Genomic DNA, 19,079 nt, shown 5'->3' with positions numbered 1-19,079 from the left:
CAGCCATCTGTCAATGACACTCCATTTCACCGGAAGTGCATCTATGAATACCAGAGGATAAAGAGACATAGATTAACTAGTAGTGACTGCAGAGGAGGACCACTGAGGGAGACCAAACAGGAAGTGCTGTATTACCTGATAAGCAAACAAACAGAACAGCTGATTGCCAGCAAGGCAAGTTATGCTTCACAACTGGGGTAAACCTGTCCAACCAGAAATAAAATTACTGTCTGTGCACTCAGTAGGAGAAAAAGATCGTAAGGAACAAGGGACAGTAACAGAAATATGAAGAGGCAGGAGCTCAATTCTCTGAAGCCAAGACAGTGTAAACTGGCAGGACTGACAAAAGCAGACAACAAGATAAATTAGGGAAGTGCCTAGTGAGATTTCAGACCAACATGAAGGACTCAGGAAGGCTGGATTACTACACTATCTGAAAAGACTGCTCAATTATTGCTTCTTAAGGATCTTCCTGGCCAGTTTGACAAAACCAGGAACCACCCTTGATCCCTTGGTTTGCTGAAATACCCCTCCCTTGCAAATATAGGGACCTAGAATGGCCCCATATCCATGCATTTTGATATTTGCCATGAATAGAGCTATAGGAGATTGGGGCACTAGCTGTCACTTGTTAAAGGACAATAGCAGTAGGTTTAAGGCCTTAAGAGCTGGTGTTCCACCACACATGCAGGAACACCACTAACAGGTAGAGAGGTGACCTGGCCCATGGCAAAAAAAGGCCCATAGGCTACAGCATGACCCCAGAACATGACGGGATGGCATGACAGTATGTCAGTTGCAAATGAAACAACGGCACCAATGGAATGGAAGGAAGATACTAATGATTGATCAAAATTCCAACTGCTGAAAAGAAGTTCCATGTAAGCCACACTCAAGGCATTTCTTGTTGAAAAGATGTTATAACATGGATGGTAGTGGAAAAGATACCTTCCCCTTTAACAGTGCACAAAAAGTCATGTACGGAGACAAGAACTTGTCAGGCCTTGAAGTTGTAGGATGTGTTTATAACGCCTTATAGAACCTCTTACAACCATAAGTGCCAAAGGAGCCCCAAAATCAGAACTGGGGCTCTTCTGACTAGAGTTAAAAACACAGATCTCTGATGGAAATATGCTAGGAAGCCTAAAGATGACCTTCCTTCGATAAACTAGTGGGATAGCATTTGAGGGAGGCCCACATATGAACCAGATGGGACTAAAACAAATTCTCTCAGTCAGTCAGAAGCCGGGTACTGCAGAACTTGGGCACCAGTAATATCATGAAACACACCCAGTCTCCACCCAGTTACAATCACAGGAAACACGTTCCTTCTCCAGAAGACTGACAATGACCTTTCATAAATACTCAAGCTCGTCTGTCCCAGCAGTTAAAACACAATATTGTCAGGACTCAACCCTGCATGTACAGAACCAAAGTCTGACAGCAAATCCTTTGCCACAAGGGAAAACCATATGGACTCCTCCGATTCATGAAGGAATAAATTAACATGTCTCATCACTTCGTCCCCAAAGATCAGGCTCCTAAAAAAGATAGCTGCAAACCAAACCACCAGCTGGGATACGAATGTAAAGCTGTATCATTAAGTGAATCTAATAATTTTAGCTGGAGATGGGAGTACGATAGCAGCTCATGTTGCCAATGCCCATGGAGGCATGGCAGACCAGACTCAGTGAGCTCCTGTGCTGGCCCAGGGTCAATCAGCCTTCCTGCAGATCACACAACTAAGGAGCCACCGCTAAGCAAAGCTCAGGCACTTCATGACAGCAGCGACCCTTCCTGAATACCAACTTCCAGATCCTTCTGGCAGTTTCACTCGCACCGACCCCACAGTCTAACGCGGTGTCTACTTCCAAAATGGCAGTGGGGAACTGAAACAGACTTTAACATCAGTGACTGCGTCCTCCTGGCAGAGAGGTGGTTGGCTAAAGATTGGAGAAAAGCCACGTCTTAATCATTTTCCTATAAGCCCAATGTTCTTGCATGCCGCGGGCGGAAAGAGGGATGGTATTCTAGAGGCCAGGTAGCAGTGCCCTGAAAGAGCACCCTCCTGCTCTGGTCCTGCGTGACACAGGCCAGGTGCAGGTCTGCAGAGCGCAATGCGCGAGCCGTATACACCGAGCACAACTCGCTCAAAATTTGCGGACCCAGGCCATGCAGGATCTTATGTGTGGTGCATAAGGTCTTAAAGTAAACTCTTTGTTCTACAGGTAACCAGTGAAGCCACCAGGGGTATGGCAATGTTTAGGTACTGCAGTCTAGTCCAGTCCATTACCTGCGACAGAAACAGTACGACTTTTGGTTTAAAAACAAACCACAGAGAATCCTTTGAATTGTTAGCAATAAACTTTCTGTCCGGAATATTAAACCTCTGTACAATTTTTTTTGTCACAACAGCCGACGTTTACCATCTTTTCATGGAGATTAAGTCAATATTATGACAGGAACAAAACGATTCTACATCTCTTCTTCAGTAGCATCAGGTTAACACAAATGATGCTTGATCAAACAAACCAATCGTCTTGGAAGTATTTCATATGTTACCTGGGTCCAGTGTGGAAAGCCAAGGGACTACTCCAAACATGCAGCTAACGTACACAGCGATCTGCAGCCCATGAAGACAAGAGACAAATGGAACGCAGATTGCTCTTTACGTAAGCTGCATGTTTGCAACACTAAAAATGGGATCGGCTGAGCATATTTTGTTCAGAAAGCCAAAACACAAAACAATCCTAAAACACGAACGGAGGCAAAAGAAAATAAAACAAGCATAAATGGCCAGTAGGGAAATGCTACATGTAATAGGGCCAGGCTTTGTGGGAGGGACAAAGCTAACCGATTCACCATAGAGAAGCAAGGACACACAAAGGAATGAATGAAAAGCGAATGGTGTGCTCTAAGCCCACAGAGTAGATACAGCATGACTTGAAGAGACAGCACACACGCTGGCTGGGTGAGACCTAAAAAGTGCTATAACGTGGCTGCTGTGTCCCTTTGTAGGCGCATGCACGAAAAACCAATAGGCCTCGTCTTTAGAATCTAGTGGCTTTGCCAATGGTTTTAAGCCTTGCTGTACAGCATCCCTGATACTGCACAGAATGGCTATCAAAACAAAGTAAACAAGCATTGGCAAAGCCAAAAGGTCTTGCGAGATCTATTGGCTTAGCCAATATTTTTTAGCCATTTGCAAATGGCTGAAAGTAAAGAAAAAAAAGCTGACACAACCAGCGTTGACTGCACCAGTGTTTTTTTTCTTTACTTGCAGCTAGCTGCACTGATGCCAGTGCTGCTGTATAAGCTATACTATAACGTCCCTGTAGATCTTTAATTGTGGGCCTCAAGTGCCCTCCTGACCTTTGCATGTAGCCCCATGTTCAAAACGGGCAAGCATTTATTTACAAGTTAATTGATGTGAAAGAAAGCAAGTAACTAGGGTGTCCTGCACAGTTAACATTTGGGCCACCTTCATTGTTAAAGACGTTCTGCAACAAACGTGTAAAATATTAAAAAGTCTCTTCAAAAATTCCAAAAATGTATTTCATTCACATGCAGAACGGTTTCGTAGTAGTAGTAGTACATCAGACTAAATCAGTGCAAGTATTATTTTTTTAAGGAATAGTTTTCAAACATGAATTTTGAAACATCCATGCTTCCACCAACCTTGACAATGCTAATAGTGAACTAAGAGGCAAGTCAGCTATGTGCACCTTTGGATGGCCTGGGTTGCTAATCTACATGGACAACATTTTAGTAAAATCAAATGTTGGAGAGGTTTTCGTATAGTACACAACCTGAAGGTATGCATTTCAAGATCGTATTACATGTAATAATAAAGAACAAGCATTGGCAAAGCCAAAAGGTTTTGCAGATGTGAAATCTATTGTCTTTGTCAATGTTTTTTGTACAGGTGACTATAATAAAGATCTGAAATAAGGAAAAGTGCTGCCGACTTGGAAAACTGTGTTAGAGTCTTGGCATCAGCTCAGCATCCTGTGATCCTGGCCATATCATTTAATCTCCCCAGTGCTATAAAAAAAGAGGCTTTGTGCAATATAACTGGTGCTCTTATAAAGCACTGAAATACTTTATAACATGTTTAAGTGCTTTTTATAAGAGCTGCCCTTAATGTGAAAAAAGGTGATAAGGTACACGTCTAAGGTGTGCTAGTGTCCTAGGTGAGGAGAAGAGGAAACCTGAAAGGGAGGAAGCCCGTGAGGGAAAAAAGGAAGGGTCAGGTAGCACAGCAGCGGTGGAGGGGGAGGTGGCGCTCGCACTGCTGGGGAGCGGGGATTTAGCAGCCAGAACAGATTCTGAGTTGGGGGTAGTAGTAAAAAATAGCAATAATCAGTATTCATTGGGTTTCCTAGACCTTCTGGCCCCTGTGCCACAGCACCTGCTGCACCACTCACATCATGACTCTAGTTCCTGCAGGTTAATCTGCACTTCGGACTTCTTGTTTAGTAGTAAAAAACAGCAATAATCAGTGCTCAGTGGATCTCCTAGACCTTATGGACCCTGTGCCACAGCACCTGCTGAACCACTCACATCATGCCTCTAGTTCCTGCAAGTTAATCTGCACTTCTGACTGCTTGTTTAGTAGTAAAATATAGAAATTAACTGTGTTCAGTGGGTTTCCTAGATCTTTTGGCCCCTGTGCCACTGCACCTGCTGCACCATTCAAATCATGACCCTAGTGCCACTGAGTGGAGATTGGGAGGAGAAGCAATGGAATAGACAGCAACCTGGAGCGGCAGAGAGAGAAGCAGAAAGTGAGAACGCAATGGGGTGGGCGAATACATAAGGGCACGTGCAAGCCAGGGGGGTTCACGAAGGATCACATGGGCAATAAAGAGCAACTCAAAGTGTATGGGAAGTGAAGTACATGAGAGAGACAGCTGGAAAATACATGTAAACTTGTGGCTGCTTGTTTAGTAGTAAAATGTAGCAATAAATCGGTGTTCAGTGGGTTTCCTAGACCTTTTGACCCCAGTGCCAGTGCACCTGCTGCACTATTCAAATGATGATCCTAGCGCTTGCAAGGTAACTGCACTTGACTACTTGTTTAGTAGTAAAATACAGCATCATTGGTGTTCAGTGGGTTTCCTGAAGTTTTTGGCCCATGTGCCACTGCACCTACTACACCATTCAAATCATGACCCTAGTGCCTGCAAGGTAAATGTACTTGTTCAGTGGGTTTCCTAGAACTTATGGACCCTGTGCCACTGCACCTGATGCACCATTGACATCATGATTGTAGTTCCTGCAAGTTAATTGTACTTTTGATTGTTTGTTTAGTAGCAAAATATAGCCGTAATCGCTGCTCAGTGGGTTTCCTAGATCTTTCGGCCCCTGTGCCACTTTACCTGCTGCACCATTTAAATCTTGATCCTAGTGCCTACAAGAACAAATGAGGAAATAGTTGATATCCAGTAATATATGTGTTCTGAAACAGGCACAGATGCAGACGGGATACATCATTATTGTGTAACTAAAAAAACACAATAGCTATCATTAAAAAAATACCTTTAAACGTATCTAACTATCCAAAACGAGTTGCCAAAGATGTCATAAATAAAACATATGCTTTACACATCAAAGTGAAAAAGCTAGAAAAAGTGTTACCAAAGGTAAGTAACTTGTTCTTATGATGGATACATCTGCTTGTGGATTCCTTACCTTTTCAACTGAATCCTAAAACAGTCCCGCTCCCGGAGGAGGGTGTCTGCCTACCTAAACCACAAAATCCTGCAGCACAGAATGGGCAAAGTGGCCATCCCTCCTCACTTTCGAGTCTAAGCAGTAATGCTTCGCAAAAGTGTGGAAAGAGGCCCAAGTTGCCGCCTTGCAGATGTCTACAACAGGGACAACTCTAGCCAAAGCTGAAGAAGACTTAGCTCTAGTGGAATGAGCTTGAATACCTTCAGGAGGCTCCTTCTTGGCCAAAGCGTAGCAGATCTTGATGCAGAGGATGATCCACCTGGACAGCTTCGCTTGTGGACAGCCTTGCTCTTCATTTTTCCAAAATATCTAATGAAGAGTTGGTCCTCCAGCCTGAAGTCTTTAGACCTGACCAGGTAGAAGCTCACCCCCCTCTTAGGGTCCAGGCGATGAAGTCTCTCCTCCTCCTTAGAAGGGTGAGGGGGAGGATATAAAGTGCATTGAGTGATAGATTGCTGTAGGTGGAAAGGAGTGACCACCATAGGCAGGAAAGCAGCTCTGGTTCTTAGAACCATTTTATCTGCATGAATAGAGGTGAAAGGAGGCTTAGAACTCAGAGACAGTAGCTCACTAACCCTCCTAGCCAATGCAATCGTAACCAGAAAAATTGTCTTGAAGGACAGGAACCTCAGCGGAAAACTATGAAGAGGCTCAAAGGGAGATCCCATCAGGAAGGTAAGAAATAAATCCCACTGAGGCATAAAAAATGGAGTGGGAGGAAACCTGTGAGTGAGACCTTTAATGAATCTCATGATTATAGGAGGCTTAAACAAAGGGGGTTGGTCTGGTAAGTGAAGAAAGGCTGACAAGGCAGACAAGTAGCCCTTAACAGTTGCTACAGCACAGCCTTGTTGAGCCAAGGAAAGAGCGAAATTCAGAATATCAGATAAATGGGCCTGTAAGGGATCAATTGATCTCTCTCCACACCATTTAACAAACTTGGCCCACCTACCAGAATAGACAGATTTGGTGGAGTGTCTTCTGGCCGATAAAATACCATCCACCACATCCAGTGGGAGAGATAAATAACTCAGGTTGCCCTGTTCAATCATCAGGCATGAAGGTGCAGACTTTGGAGGTGGGGGTGTAGAACCTGCCCCTGCGAGAGGAGGTCTTCCCTAAGAGGGAAACGGAGCGGAGGGTGCGATGAGACGTGAAGGAGGTCTGTATACCACACCCTTCCTGGCCAATCCAGGGCAATCAATATGATTTGGGCTCGGTCTTGGCGAATCTTCCTCAGAACCCGAGGAATCAAGGGTATGGGAGGGAACACGTAAAGAAGCTGAGAGTCTCAATCTAACTGAAACGTGCCCCCCCAACGCTCCCCACATCGGAAACTGGAGACTGGAGAACGACAGGCAGTGCGCGTTCTCATGAGTGGCAAACAGTCCAACTGAGGAAATTCCCACATCCTGAAAATGTGATGGACCACCTCCGTATGAAGAATTCACGCATGATTGGCCGAGTATTGTAGACTGAGACTGTCCACACGCACATTCAGCACCCCGGCCAGATGATTTGCAATTACACAAATTCGATACGACCCTACTCCTCCCTGTTTGTTGATGTACCACATCACTGTAGTGTTGTCAGTCAAGAGCAGAACTGACTGACCGCAAAGGGAGGGAAGAAAGGCTTTGAGAGCCAAACATATCGGCCGCAATCCCATAAGACTGATGTGAAGCAATCTCTCCTCTGGAAACCAGAGACCCTTGATCTCCAGATCCCCCAGATGAGTAACCCACCCTAGAGTGGAAGCATCAGTTATCACTGTGGCCACCGGAGAAAGAGGCTGAAAGGGCTTCCCTTGAGACAGGTTGCCTGAAACACTGCACCATAACAGATCCAATGCAGTGTCTCTGGAGATTCTGACCACCTCCCTGAGATCCCTGTTGTGTTGAAACCACTGCCTGCGGGGGCACCACTGGAGTGCCCTTATGTGCCAGCGTGCATGGTTGACTTTGCCTTGAGCAGCCAGTCACCAAGATAGGGGAACACAGGAATCCCCGACCTTCTGAGATGCGTTGCCACCACCACCATCGCCTTCGTGAAGACCCGAGGTGTGGATGTATGTCCGAACCGAAGGACCGCAATCTGATAATGTTGAGATCCCACCATAAAACAGATATACTTCCGATGCGACTTCAGGATGGGAATGTGAAAATACGCATCCTGTAAATCGATTTACACCATCCAGTGTTCATGCTGCAGCGCCAGAGGAACCTGAGCTAGGGTCAACATCTTGAACTTCTCCTGCTTGAGGTAGAAATTCAAGATTTGGAGGTCTAGGATTGGCCTCAATTGCCCTTCCTTTTTGGGGATCTGGAAATACCAGCAGTAGCATCCCCGACCCATTTCTCGCTCCAAAATAACCTCTATCGCACCTTTCTGTAACAAGGACAGGACCTCTTGTTGCATAAGCAACAGATGTTCCTCCGAACACCAGCCCTGGCGAGGAGGGAAAGGGGGGGGGGGAAACCCTGGAAAGGAAGGGCGTACCCCTTTTCTACAAGATTTAAACCCCAAAGATCTGACGTAACAGATTTCCAATTTTGTTGAAAATGGGACACCAGACCTCCCATGGGTCCAACATGCTCTAAGATGGGGGATCTAGAGCTGCTTCCCTGCGGAGCCAGTCGGGGAGACAGGGGAGGAAGTGGAGGAGGAGACTTGTTGGCGAGCTGCTCCCTGCAGATGACTTCTTCACTTCCCTCTATATGATCTGTACAGAGGGTTCGTCTGTTGTTGCTGCTGCTGCTGCTGTCGGGCCCAAAAGGGAGCCACCTTTCCAAAACCCTGAAATCTTCAGTAGCCAAAGCCCCTAGGCTGGGATTGCAAGCCTAAGGATCTAGTGGTAGCTCTGCCATCCTTAAACCGTTGGAGAGCAGAGTCCGCCTTGGTCTCAAAGAGTCTAGAGCCATCAAAGGGAAGATCCAACAAGGTGGCCTGAACATTCGGAGAGAAACCTGAACCTCTCAACCAGGCTTGCCTCCTAGTTGCCACAGTAGAGCCCATCACCCTGGCAACGAAGTCATCTGTATCTAGTCCAGACTGGATCACCTGGCGGGCAGCAGCCTGAGTGTCCAACAGAACTGCAGTGAAATGACCTTGGACATCCTCTGTCAGCTTAGGAATCACCTCCTTAGCCGAGTCCATCAATGCATGGATTGTGAGCCCCAACAGGCACGTGGCATTAGTTGACTTCAAAGCCATGCTGGCCGATGAAAACACCTTTTTAACCGACTGCTCTAGCTTCTTGGAATCTCTATCCCCTGGAGTGGAGGGAAAGGAACCTGCGGATTGCTTTGAGGAGCATGAAGCTTGAACCACCAAGCTCTCAGGTCAAGGGTGTGACGATAAAAATGCTGGATCCCCAGGCGCAGCCTTGTAACGTCTTGCCACCGTTCTAGAAACAGCTGGGGCAGACGTTGGCTTCTGTCAAATCTCCAATATTGGTTCTGTCAAGGCTTCGTTGAACCAGAGGTTCCACCACTAATGAAGGGGAGTGAAGCACCTACGTTAGAATGTTAGACTTGACCTCTGCACTGGGCAGCTGCCTTCCTTACAACTTAATGGTATGAGGGCACCTCCTGAGAAGGATGAGCTTTGGGAGAAGAGAGCTCCCACTCCTGTGATGTGTCCAGACCACTGGCATCTTGAAGCCCTTAAATCATCCATAGGATCCAGTATTTCTCCTTTCTTAAGCTTGCTCCTGCTGCTCCTGGGATTCCTCTTCTTCCAGAAGCCTCTGAGCCTCCCTCCTCGAATACATCTTTGGAATTGACGTTGGCAGCGCCAGACAAAGAGCCGGTGACCTCGGAGCCGGCGTCGAAGGAGGCCCTTCAGGCGCGGCTGGCGGCACCGCACAAAGTCGAGACGGCACCGGACCAAAGCCCGACGGCTCCGGAGAAAAGTCCATCCTTCCCTACTGGAACGGGATCGGCGACGAGAACCTCGGCGTCGGAGAGGCCAAGATGGTGTCATTGGCATGAAGGGTGCCTTGGCATAATGTTGAGGAAAGCCCATATTAAAGGAAAGCGGTCCCACTGGGCCACCAGGCACGCCAGATGGGTTAACCACCCCGGCAAACATGAAATACATTGCATTCAGAAAATGAGAAGGATCCGCCCCTGGAGCAGGGAAAGGTGGGTACGCATCCGGGACTGCCTGATCAGGAACAGGCCAATGTCATAAGGCGGGTTCCGGTTGCTGCGCTGGAGACACCGGAGCCGGGAGCGGAGTGGTCGGAGGTGAAGGACTCGCTTACCTGGGTGCCGGAAAGTCCCTCGGCATCGGAGGATGCACCGGAGTCACCTGCGGTGATGGAGAAGGTGAGATGTCATACTTCCTCTGATGCCGTTGGACCGGGGATACGAGCTTTGGCGACTTGTCCTTCGAAGAGAGACGCTTGGACCCATGACACCGCTTCTTCCTGTGTTTTTTGGATGACCTCGAGGTTTGTGAAGTCGGTGACTTCAGCCTCCCTCGACTTTGTACTCTTCCGACCTCTCTGCTCTTTCTTCGCCCATGCCAAAAACAACTTTGCTTCCCTCTCTTTGAGGGACTTCCGATTCAACCGACGACACGAAGAGCATCCCTCGACGTCGTGGTCAGACGACAGACACCAAAGGCAATCTTCGTTGGAGTCCGTGACAGACATGTGGCCCCCACATTCCCTACAGGGTTTAAAACCAGGCTTCTTCTGAGTAGCACAGAAACAGTTTTAAGACAACTGTAACAATGTAGACTACAAAGAAATAGAGAGTCCTAGAAAAACCGCTACGTGTCAACGGCCCGGAAAAAAGTGAACTAACATCAGCACGCCGCCGAGGTCTTCTTATGGTTCCAATGACGTCACGCAGAATCGTGAGCAGAGCAGTACCATTGTGACGTCCTTGTCGACGTGGAAGAGTTATATAAAAGGTTTCCTTGGAATGCTGCACAAGAGGTAATTCAAAAGGTGAGGAATCCAAAGGCAGATGTATCCTTCAGAAATTTATTTCATTCACAGGCAGAACTGTTTCATCTTAGTACAAGTATATCAGACTAAATCAATGCAAGTTTTTTTTAGTTGTAATAGTTTTCAAACATGATTTTAGAAACATTCATGCTTCCACCCACCGTGAGAATGACAATAGTAAACTGCATGCACACACAAATGTAGGGCAAATGTTTTGTGCAGCTGAAGAACAAGATGCCTTTTGTGAAGGCTATGTCTAAAATAAAATGTAGGAAAAGGGCACAAGCAGGCTCTATGGAGAAAGTATGCTGCACTCCTCTTTCCTGTAAATGATCTCACTTTGAAGTCAGCCAAAAGCAGAATAAACACCAGGCTTCCTTAAAGATACAGCTTGACATTTGGCCTTGTTTTTTGTATGCCCAGCAAATGTGAGGAGATAAAAACAAGGTTCAAAGGCTCGTTTGTTACGGAAAACGAGTTTGTGGAAGAATATTGTAAACGTGACTTTGGCATGGGGAGGTAAGAACTCAAGTTGAGCAGCCTAAAGCAAATAAAGCCAGCAAACGGAAAGCCAGAAAATGTGAGTTACAAACCACAAAGCCTATAGCAAGCAACGAGCGAAATGCATTCCCAGGTCAACGTTCTGAAACTCTCCAAGATGTCTTTAGCATACTGGACAGCTGCACTGTCTGGTAGGCTGCGACCTAAAAAGGGCTATGATGTGGTGGTTGTGTCACTTTGTAGGTACATGCACGCAGCTACAAAAATCATGAAAAATCTATTTTTATTATAATGAACCAATTTTGATTGGTAAATAAAACAAATAAAATTATGTAGCGCCGAAGATTTTTTTTTTTAAGTGCTGGGACAACACAAGACCATGCTGGGTGGGACAACACAGAGGACATGGGGGGGGGGGGGGCAGATCCCACACAGAGGGTGTTGGTGGTAGGGTTCGGGTGTCAGGAAGTAACAGAGTGTTGGTGGGTAGCAGAAGCAACATGCGAGAGAAGAGGGCATGGGTGGGATGAAAGCAACAGAGTGGAGATGTGGAGGAGAAGCAATGGGACAGACCGCAACCATCACGTGGCCCCTGGAAATATGGCTGTCTCCACTAAGTTAGCATGAGTTCTGCAGACATTACACAGCTTTGTGCACGTTACTACATAGCTTTATTTTTTAAATTCCTTTGTTTGCACCTTTAACATGAGGACAGTCTGCTGTGTGCTTTCTCTGCCTGTTCTCGGTATTTATTCTGAACATTGTGAGCAAGGTCGATAAACAATGCCCCTTGTTATTCTGTTCTGGTCAGGCCTTAGCATCTAGACAAAACATACTGATGCAGCTGCTGTTTGGGACAACGTACTTTGGTCTTATGGGGATACAGGAATAGGTAACACACACTTGGAGGGCGACCTTTCCAGGGAGAAGAGCGAGACAGCACCTATGATGTACAACTCCCATCTATAGGCTAAGGTATGTGGTCTGCTGACAAAGCCAAGAGATCTTCTAATATATAATAATACTGCTTCTTAGCAAGGGGAGGGAGATTAGGCTCTATTGTCTGTTCTGCATTGTCTTTTCACGATGACATCTCCCTTTATGATATATGGACTAGCTGCTATGCTGACTGTATTTGTACTATGCATTTTCCTGCTTGTTGTGGCATGTATACTGCATGATAGTTAAAATAAATATTTTAAACTATTCCGTGTCTCTGTCAGATCTTACTGTGGACAAGTACAAGAGTGTGAGAGAAAGGGTGTGTCTTGTTTCCACGAATCCTGAGAGATCTGGGAGTGTTGTGTTCTGGGGTGTCTAATCACTTGTTTCTCTGTGAGTGAGTTGGTGAGCAAGTGAGACACTATAGCTAGTCGGTCTTGGGCTTCTGGGGAGTAAGGATTGAGTACCCGCAACCAGATTTAGAGCGGTCTGCCAGCCCAGAGGATATCCCAGAGTTCCACCGTCACAGCAGTTCCTGTTAATACATTTAAAGTTTGATGGACGGCTCCATCAACGTGATGGATCTGTATGGCAAACATTCAATATTATTTTTATTTTCAAAAACAAAATTAAAGCGGGATTTTCTTTTTTGAAAAAAAAAAAAAACTTCAACAATGCCCCCCGCCCTCCCTTGCCATGGGAAGTATCGCACATGGCATGGGGCGATTACCAAGTTTTCACTGCCCCTTACTGTCAGGCTTTACCTGGCGGTGATGATGGACACTGAAAACTGGTTATTTGACATCTATAAACCAGACGGGGGTCAAATTACCAAACTTCCGACTGCACTTACTCAGTCAGAGGAGCATGTCAATGGCCAAGACGTAGTCGTTTCTACCACTGGCATACTTCAGTTCCACCTAACTCTAAATGAGGAGGGTGAAACTTCAGTTTGGCAGCAAGGGTACTCTGTTGCATTTGCAACGAATACCCTCTCTGTCAAACTCTAAATCAGACCCTCACTTTTTTCTAGAAGGACCATGGAGTTAAAGCAGGCTATCTCAGTTATGCAGGGGACGGTGTTAGGTGTGACTGTTGCTCTTATTTTGAAATTCCCCCTTACATTGTCTCAGAGAAGTACATCTCAGAAAAACAGCTAAATTCCTTAAGTGCTATAACAGAGTCCTACCTTTTAAATCATGACCAATAATCAGTCAACTTGGGTACAGAAAACAATAGGAAACTATTCCTTATCAGACCATAGTAAGTAATGTCCATTACGTAACTGACAATGCATTTCTCATGGTCGATATGAACCAGGCCCAAATGTAACTGAAATAAATGACAAACTAAAGGGATAAGGCAATCCAATTTTGGCTCTGGAGAGATTTAAGGTCAAATTCTGAAGAGGAAAAACTATTCAAAAGTTGATAGGACTCTTCAAGCTCAGAAAGGTTTGCTTCAAATTGCTATTAATGAAAAACAAAATATAATGAAACAGAGCTGCAATAACTTACTGTATTCCCAAGATTTCTTAATCCAACATGACCCGTTCCAAGGACAAGTGGGCTCTGCGGCTGTGGAAATAAGCCAAGAATGACAGTTAATCAATCTTAATTAGTCAGATAACAGATTTTATCACCAAAGAAGACGTCAAAAAGTAATGAGTAGCTTAGTTATGAGCAGAGCTTTGCACAACTATTTTTTGACCATGGAAAAGAAACAAGAAGCAGACCAACTTTCATATGTGGGGCACCAAGAATCAAACAAAGTTGCTATAGCAAACATTCATTGTGAACAGAAATCATTCAATTCCTTTGTTAAGAAGCGTTTAGGGAAAAAAAGTTTGTGAAATATGGTGTTATTCTGTTAAGTGGGTAGAATAGACTTATGCTTTCAATCTGCCAGTTTTGCATATAAATGGAATACACCACCCACCAGTGGTTGAAGTAACAAGCGAGTTATCCATTTCACCAACCACCTACTTAATACAATGTGTCTTCAAGCATCTAGGAACTGTGGGAAAGCAACACATCATGCTCAAAGCGTTTCACTGGCTCCCAACAGTGAGATGCTTCACTTTCAAGCACTCTACATTGTCAAAAGATACATACAAGGAGGGAGTCCATTTGGCATTTAAGCAAATTCCCAAAGATAATCACAGGATACTGTGGTCTCTACTGGCATCTTGACCGGTGGAACACATTTTCTGGACTATATGAAAACAACTGAATTTCCTCCAGCAAAGACAAGAAATATTCAGATACTAGCTTTCTGGAAGAAAGTTAAGACCTGTCTCTTTCAAAACGAATGGCGCATAATCACAAAGATTGACTAACAAATTCTAATGTCTGGCTCAGAATTAATTAATTAGCATGGTACGGTCAGCTTTAGGAAAGAGGATCTTAAATCAGCCCTCCTTGTGCTTTGGGGATATCCCGTACAACCCCTGGTCTTGAGTTCTGAATGCTATCCAGAATAACTAAAAGTGAGTCTGAAGGGAAGCTCTCCTCTGAATATCTTTGTGAACTCTACACAGAACAAGACGGAGCCCATGTATGTGAAATCCCACTGATTAGTATGGCCCACCAGACAAAACTGACAGTCATGGTAAATACGTAAAGTGTTTTGCTGTTCGGCTTTATATCTGGCCATCCTGTTCTCCCACTAGCTGCTGTATCTTGGTATAGCAGAGATTGTAGAAGATAACTGGTATGTACAGATATGATGCAGGCAAATATAGACATCATGTAGTTCTTAAGCTACTATCAAATGTTTCTTTTGCAGGTGAAAATACAATCACCATTTAATTATATAAAATATTTTTTCAGGAACTTAGTGGACTACAATAGTACGTCATGCCACATTGTTATTGGGGGCAATATCCTCGCCGGTAATAGAGCAGAGATATTGTCACAGCCCTTCCCAAGAAAGTAACAATTTCAAGCTTTGCTCTTCACACTAACTCATTACTTGACTCAATGCAGGTGTGTTAGAAATGGGGGTCTCTAGTTGTCAATGGTTTGTACCGCTGTCCAAGTAGGGACCCTTCTTCCTAGTCAGGGTAAGGGGGATACCCTTCTAAAATAACCCTCTTGGTAGCTTGGCACAAGCAGACAGGCTTACCTCAGGGGCAGTGTATGAAGCATTTGCACATAACCAACAGTAATACAGTGACAACACTACAAAAGGACGACACACCAGTTTAGCAAAATATCCAATATTTTTAAATATCCAAAACAAGACCAAAACGACAAGAATCCAACATACAGTACTTAAAAAGATATACTTTGCCAGATATCCTTAAAATTGCAGAAATATCTCAAAACACAGTTGCTACGAGTCGGTAGCTTCGTCCAGGGCTATTGTGATGCTAAAAACAACAGAGTCTAACAGTTCCAGCCGATTGCGTTGGTACGGGCCAGCGAAAGTGTGGATAGACTTGTGTACAGTACCTTTCTCGTTGCGGGTGGCATGTTGGTGAGAGACGGTCGTGGCAACAGTTGCGGTTGCGCTGCAAAATGGAAGCGGTGCAGGGTGTGGTGCCTTCACGATGCGGTGCAGGCAGTGGCTCGGTGATGATCGTCCAGACAGTGTCAGTGAGACCAAGGCTTACGGTGCAGTGCGAGGCAGTGCTTGATGTGGTGCTGGCTTGTTACGGTGCAAGCGACAGAGCTGGTTAGCAGGAGATGCCGCTGGTCGGCCCAGACTGCTGTGGGGGACAAAGCGGTGCGTTGTGAAACTTACGAGCGGTGTACCCAGCCACAATGCAGTCACGGGTGTCGAAGTCAGCAGTAGCGACGGTGTTGGTGAGACCAGGATGGCGAAGTGAAGCGAGGTGGTGCGAAGTGCGGTGCCCACAGGTCATGGCGCGAGCAGCAGCTTGGGGGCGTCGTCGCCGGTGAGACCAGGGTTGCTGTGGGAGATGCGGGCGGTGCTGTCAGGACACAGAACCAACGACGGAGTTGGTGATGGATTCGGTTGAATGTCCCTTTCTCTGTGGCAACTGAAACCGCAGTTCCAGAAGAGGTACCCAGAGGTTGGTGAAGTCTTTGCAGTCCCTGAGACTTCAGAAGAGAAGGCAAGGTCTACTTCAAGCCCTTGGAGATACTCAGCACAAGTAAAGAAAGTTCAGTCCAGTCCTCTAACTGCCCAAGGCAGTAGCAGCAACTGCAGGCCAACCCAACAAAGCAAAAACACAGCAAAGGAGCAGTATTCCTCCTGGCAGTCCTTCCAGCTCTTCTTGGCAGGTTCCTTGATTCCAGCGAGTTCTAAAGTTCTGGGGACTGGGCCCCAATATTTACACTCATAATTCCTTTTTTTTCTCAGGCAGAGAGTGTCTGTGCTTAGTCCAAACCAGTTTGGTCCTCTCTAGCCCAGCTTCTGGGCAGGAGGTGGAGACAGCATTGTCCAAGGCAGACCGGCCTATTCAGGTGCTAGTGAAAACTCCTCCCACTTTTCTGAATACAGCCCAGCCGTGACTCATTCAGGAAAGGCAAGACACACATTCAACCCCGGGCGGGTGGCCGTCTGAGAGAATGCACCTTCCCAACCTCTGTCACTCCAAAGCCAGACAGTCAAAACACAAACCAGCAGAGGCACATAGAATGGCTAAGCAAGAAAAGGCCTACTTTCTAAAAGTGGTATTTTCAAACACAGAACAGGGAAGATGAGGGCCTGGCAAGTGTAATTATATAAATATAACACATGCTGAGCAGCAATATTTAGCTGTGGCCCTTTTATGTTTAAATCAGGTTATCAGATATCATCAACAGCCCAAGAGTTCACACTCATGAAAACACAGAAAGGTATGCTGTACACCAGTTCTAACTCTTTTATATCAGGGGGGGGGGGGGGGGGGGGAAGAGACAAAAACAGGGAAACAAAGGCAAATATAATTGATGGCTTGAAAAAAAATAAAACCCACCCAAGTCCCTCCCTCCTGAGAATACGCCAACTTGACCACATGAGAGAGGTATCCACCTCTCCACCAATAATTCAAGTTGGCCGACCCAGGAGAGGCCATTGCAATGTCCACCGTTGTTTTAACTCCTCCCTCCAGCCACTATAGAACCATTAACGACTGTGGCCGTTTTAGATGCTGAAACATCCTTCCACATGGCTCACTGGGAATTTCTCAGAGCTGTTTTACACAGGAATGGTTTTCTAGAACTTTTATTTCTGCTGTAAATGGTCACTCATACCATCCTTCTCAAACAAACTGGACTTGCTACCAGTTAGGACATGCCAGGGATGCCCTTTTTACCCTTCATTTTTTCAGCTATATATCGAGAACTTAATCCCGGTGTTTAAGAAACATTAAATATCCCTCTCCATAATTTCACTACCATAACTTTAGAATACTTGTATTCACTGGGGGCACTGCTATTTCAAATCCTGAAACCAAAAATACATGCTCTTAAGCATCCCACGTAAGAATGTAGCCTTCTGGCAGTTTATAAACTAAATGCAGAAAATACAATCAGTCAATTTAAGAGTTAGAACCACTGCAAGTCCACATAAATTCTGAGACTAATTATAAATCATCCTGAAAAACACAATGAAAACAACAATATAAAAAATGGCAAAACTTACTTTTGCCTTTAATATGAAAAAATAATGTTAAGATTCCTGTACCTGGAAATTCAAGATTCCATCAGTCAATTCTCAATTTCTCATCTAGGGAAACAGTCAGCCACGCTACAATGTACTGGATGGCATGGGGATTGAGTGGGGGGTAGGTCCACTGGGTTCATAGTTTGAATGATCATTTTGTACCTTCAGGTCACATCAAGAGCAATTTAATATAGTTTAATATTCCACAAACTCATTATATACATTCTCAAAACGTATTTTGTCATTTTCTCTAGTACTAAGGGGCACATACCTCAGGCCCGAGGCATGTAAGAGCAGATCATTAGTAAGGCAAGAGTAATCAGGGGATATTAGGGACTGTAATGGTACCATGCCCCAACCGATGAGGATTAGTTCTGAAAAGAGAAGTGGCAGAGGTTGATGTACACATTTCTATTCTCTTGGACTGCTCAAAGGGAGCAACATCGCAGTAAAATTGATCAGATTTCATCGTAATTAACCTGTCATAGTGCATATAATTTACCTTCCTGTGCTCAGCAACTAAAGAGAAGGGAATAACCCAAAAAAGAAACTATTTGTAAGAATAGAATTCTCCACTAGTCTATACCTCTCTCTCAAGTTTCTAGTTCTGGGTTAGCTACAGGGTTGAATAAAATGCCCTGATCATGCATTTATATAAAGGCCTGTCAACTGCTAAGTTGACTTTTAAGCGGGAGATGGAAGGAAGGCACTTATCCATCAGTAGATCAGTGGATTGATCTGCTATGCCTCTCCTGTTTTTTATTTAACAGTGAGACTGCCGACATCAGCACCATTAAGGCTAACCAATTGAGGAATTTGCACACCCGAGCCACGTCTGGAGCAAGACTTCTAACAGAATCTCTTTCACCTTTCGCTGGGAAATTGAAAACACCCTTGGACTATGGCCATCTCACTTCAATCGGATAGGATACAGTACTTTCCCTTAAAAACCAGGACAGTCACATACAGCTCATTGTGTGTGGGCTTTGACTGTAGAACCAGCGTCTCCTTCCACCGATACTCTTGTTAGGAGTACAGACGATCCTCCTTTGGGACTTGCAGGTCCCCCCCCCCCACATTTGTCTACCCCACTTCAAGTTATGGAACAAGACACCTGAGCGCCCTGAGGAAGCTGTGGCCACTTCCGTGGTTCTCACCGAATCGCATGTCGGCACATGATCGAACAGGAATATTAGGACCATTATATTGGACTATGCTGCTTACATTTTAAAAAATTAGATACAAAGCTGAATACTTTTTCTAGGTTATTGGATGTAGGATCTATACTAAAAGAGCAACTGAAATGTCCCTCAATGGATTTACT

At 45.2% G+C, this 19,079-nt stretch overlaps 1 protein-coding gene across 2 annotated transcripts in view; it reads right to left on the bottom strand.

Annotated features, from left to right (window-relative positions):
* Positions 1 to 19,079, bottom strand: part of USP21 (ubiquitin specific peptidase 21) — a 508,323-nt gene that overhangs the window by 265,140 nt on the left and 224,104 nt on the right. For both annotated transcript variants that reach the window (XM_085637764.1, XM_085637765.1), the window contains one exon: positions 13,657 to 13,716. In XM_085637764.1, coding sequence (XP_085493890.1) covers positions 13,657 to 13,716 — 60 coding nt within the window. The remainder of the gene's footprint in view (positions 1 to 13,656; positions 13,717 to 19,079) is intronic.

Source organism: Triturus cristatus, chromosome 12, assembly GCF_964204655.1.
Source record: "Triturus cristatus chromosome 12, aTriCri1.1, whole genome shotgun sequence".
NCBI lineage: Eukaryota > Metazoa > Chordata > Amphibia > Caudata > Salamandridae > Triturus > Triturus cristatus.
Note: the sequence above shows the minus strand (reverse complement) of the source record. Positions and strands in the feature narration are given on the sequence as shown.